At 69.7% G+C, this 2,449-nt stretch overlaps 1 protein-coding gene across 1 annotated transcript; it reads left to right on the top strand.

Annotated features, from left to right (window-relative positions):
* Positions 1-2: 2 nt before the first annotated feature.
* ZBTB42 (zinc finger and BTB domain containing 42) lies at positions 3-2,147 on the top strand (the record flags this gene model as incomplete). Its single annotated transcript, XM_011377743.2, has 1 exon — positions 3-2,147. A coding segment is annotated over one exon (1,245 nt), but the record flags the coding sequence as incomplete, so codon positions are not given.
* Positions 2,148-2,449: the final 302 nt, after the last annotated feature.

Here is a 2,449-nt window from a genome sequence, read left to right as displayed (position 1 = left end):
GGCTGCTGGGCCGCCTGAGGCAGCAGCGCGAGCTCGGCTTCCTGTGCGACTGCACCGTGCTGGTGGGCGACGCGCGCTTCCCGGCCCACCGCGCCGTGCTGGCCGCGTGCAGCGTCTACTTCCATCTCTTCTACAGGGACCGGCCAGCGGGCAGCCGCGACACGGTGCGGCTCAACGGCGACATCGTCACGGCGCCCGCCTTCGGCCGCCTGCTGGACTTCATGTACGAGGGCCGCCTGGACCTGCGCAGCCTGCCCGTCGAGGACGTCCTGGCCGCCGCCAGCTACCTGCACATGTACGACATCGTCACGGTCTGCAAGGGCAGGCTCAGGGGGAAGGACCGCGCGCTGCATCCGGAGACCCCCGCCCCCGGGCCAGAGCCGTCAGACAAGCCCCACTGCCCCCTGCCCGCCTGGACCCCTGAGCTCTGCCCAGCTGCCCGGAAGGCCAGGCTCCCCCAAGCTGGGGTCAAGGCCACTCTCCGTCCACGGGCACTGGGGCCTCCTCCCTGGCAGGCTCCGGGAGAATCGGACCGGGCTCTGGACCTGTCGCTGAAGCCTAGCCGGAGGCAGGAGCCAGTCCTCCCACCCTACGACCTCGCGGCAGCGCCCTGCAGCCACATCCAGCGGGGGACTCAGCCACTAGTGAAGGACGAGCGCGACTCGCTGTCGGAACAGGAGGACAGCGTTGGCCCTCTGAGCCCGCACGGCCCCCGGCAGCCACCCCGTGTACCCGCAGCCAAGCGCCTGACGGGGGGCTTGGAGCCGCGGCCAGTCAGCGGGGCGGGCAGCCGGGAGCTGGAGCTGGATGCAGAGCGGGGGACGAGCGAGGACGAGCTGGGGCCCGGCGGGCACCTCTGCATGTGCCCTCTGTGCAGCAAGCTGTTCCCCAGTGCCCACGTGCTGCAGCTGCACCTCAGCGCCCACTTCCGGGAGCGGGACGGCGCCCGGCCCCGGCTGTCGCCCGACGGCGCGGCGCCCACCTGCCCGCTGTGCCGGAAGACCTTCTCGTGCGCGTACACGCTGAAGCGGCACGAGCGCACGCACTCGGGCGAGAAGCCGTTCACGTGCGCGCAGTGCGGCAAGAGCTTCCAGTACTCGCACAACCTGAGCCGCCACGCCGTGGTGCACACGCGCGAGAAGCCGCACGCCTGCCGCTGGTGCGGGCGGCGCTTCACGCAGTCCGGGGACCTCTACCGCCACGTCCGCAAGTTCCACTGCGGCGTGGTCAAGTCCCTGCTGCTGTGACACGGCACTAGGATGGAGCGTGGGGGACCCGGCTGTCCGCGCGGAAGCCCCTGAGGCCGGGCCTCTGTCTCAGTGACTCCCCGGCCTCCTCCAGGCCTCGCCCGCCTCTGACGCTCCCCAGCTCGCTCCGGCCTGGCTGTGCGGACTGTGACACTGTCTTCCTCTCCGGCCGGTTCATGGGTATCTCTAGGGCCCCCCCAAGGGTGGCCCAGGTACCTGGATGTGGGGCGGCCGGTGTGTCCTCCCTTCCAGGAGCTTCCTTGGCCACCTCATAGGCATGCTGGGAGGGGGGACCCTTGCGACCCTGGCCCCATACTCCGTGAACGATGCACGCATCACGGAAGCTGTCGGTGTGAGTCCCTGATGAGGTGGTGCCCCTGGTGGTGGCAGCAGGATCCCCTGCAGGGGAGGCCCCAGGCACAGCCAGTGTCACAGAGGGTACCGGCCCCAGGTGGCAGAAGCAGAACCAGCCAGCAGCTGGGCGGTCGTGGAGTTACCGGCGCTGTGGTGGGAGGCGGTCGTCCGCCTGTGACTCGGGGAAGAGAAGGGGACCTTTGGGAATGACTCTCCTTGTGTGCAGACCCCTCCCAGGGTGCCAGGCGTCTGCCCGTGGGTAGCGGGCTATGCTGCTTCCCTGCCTGAGCGCAGGGTCCGGAGCGCCTCTGAACACCCCGAGTGGCCCCGGAGGGCCAGGCTGCTGCTGTGCCTTGGTGGGGCTGACCCTGCAGGTCACCCGTCCATCCCTGGAACTGCTGGTCATTTCCAGAGCACTGAGCAGGCCCACCATCCGGGCTCCCCCACAGCGGGGCAGGGCGAAGGCAGCCATCGCGCAGGGCGGGCGTGGGAGGGCTGCTGGCCGCCGGGCTGGGGTCGTCGCCCCCCCACGCCCCCGCCTTTATCCACGGCCTGCCGAGGCCAGGCTCCTGGAACGTGGACGCACCACAGCACAGGCAGCTGCGGCCACCCGGCCCTGCCCGCTACTCCCCAAGCTAGTCCTGCTGCGGGAACCTCGGCGGCGGCGGTGGCGGGAGGGGCTGACCCAAGTTCTGGGGGTTCTGCAGGTGGCGGAGCTGCCTGGGCTCCTGGTTCCCCCAGACCACACGGGCCATTTCTGCTGTGACCGCAAGTGGCACTGAGGACAAAGTCCGGCCGAGTTTAAGTTATTTTCCCTTCTCCTGACAACACTTGATGTCATATTTATT

The sequence above is a fragment of the Pteropus vampyrus genome, unplaced genomic scaffold (genome assembly GCF_000151845.1).
Source record: "Pteropus vampyrus isolate Shadow unplaced genomic scaffold, Pvam_2.0 Scaffold320, whole genome shotgun sequence".
NCBI lineage: Eukaryota > Metazoa > Chordata > Mammalia > Chiroptera > Pteropodidae > Pteropus > Pteropus vampyrus.
The sequence above is the reverse complement of the archived record's forward strand: the minus strand, read 5'-3'. Positions and strand labels throughout refer to the sequence as shown.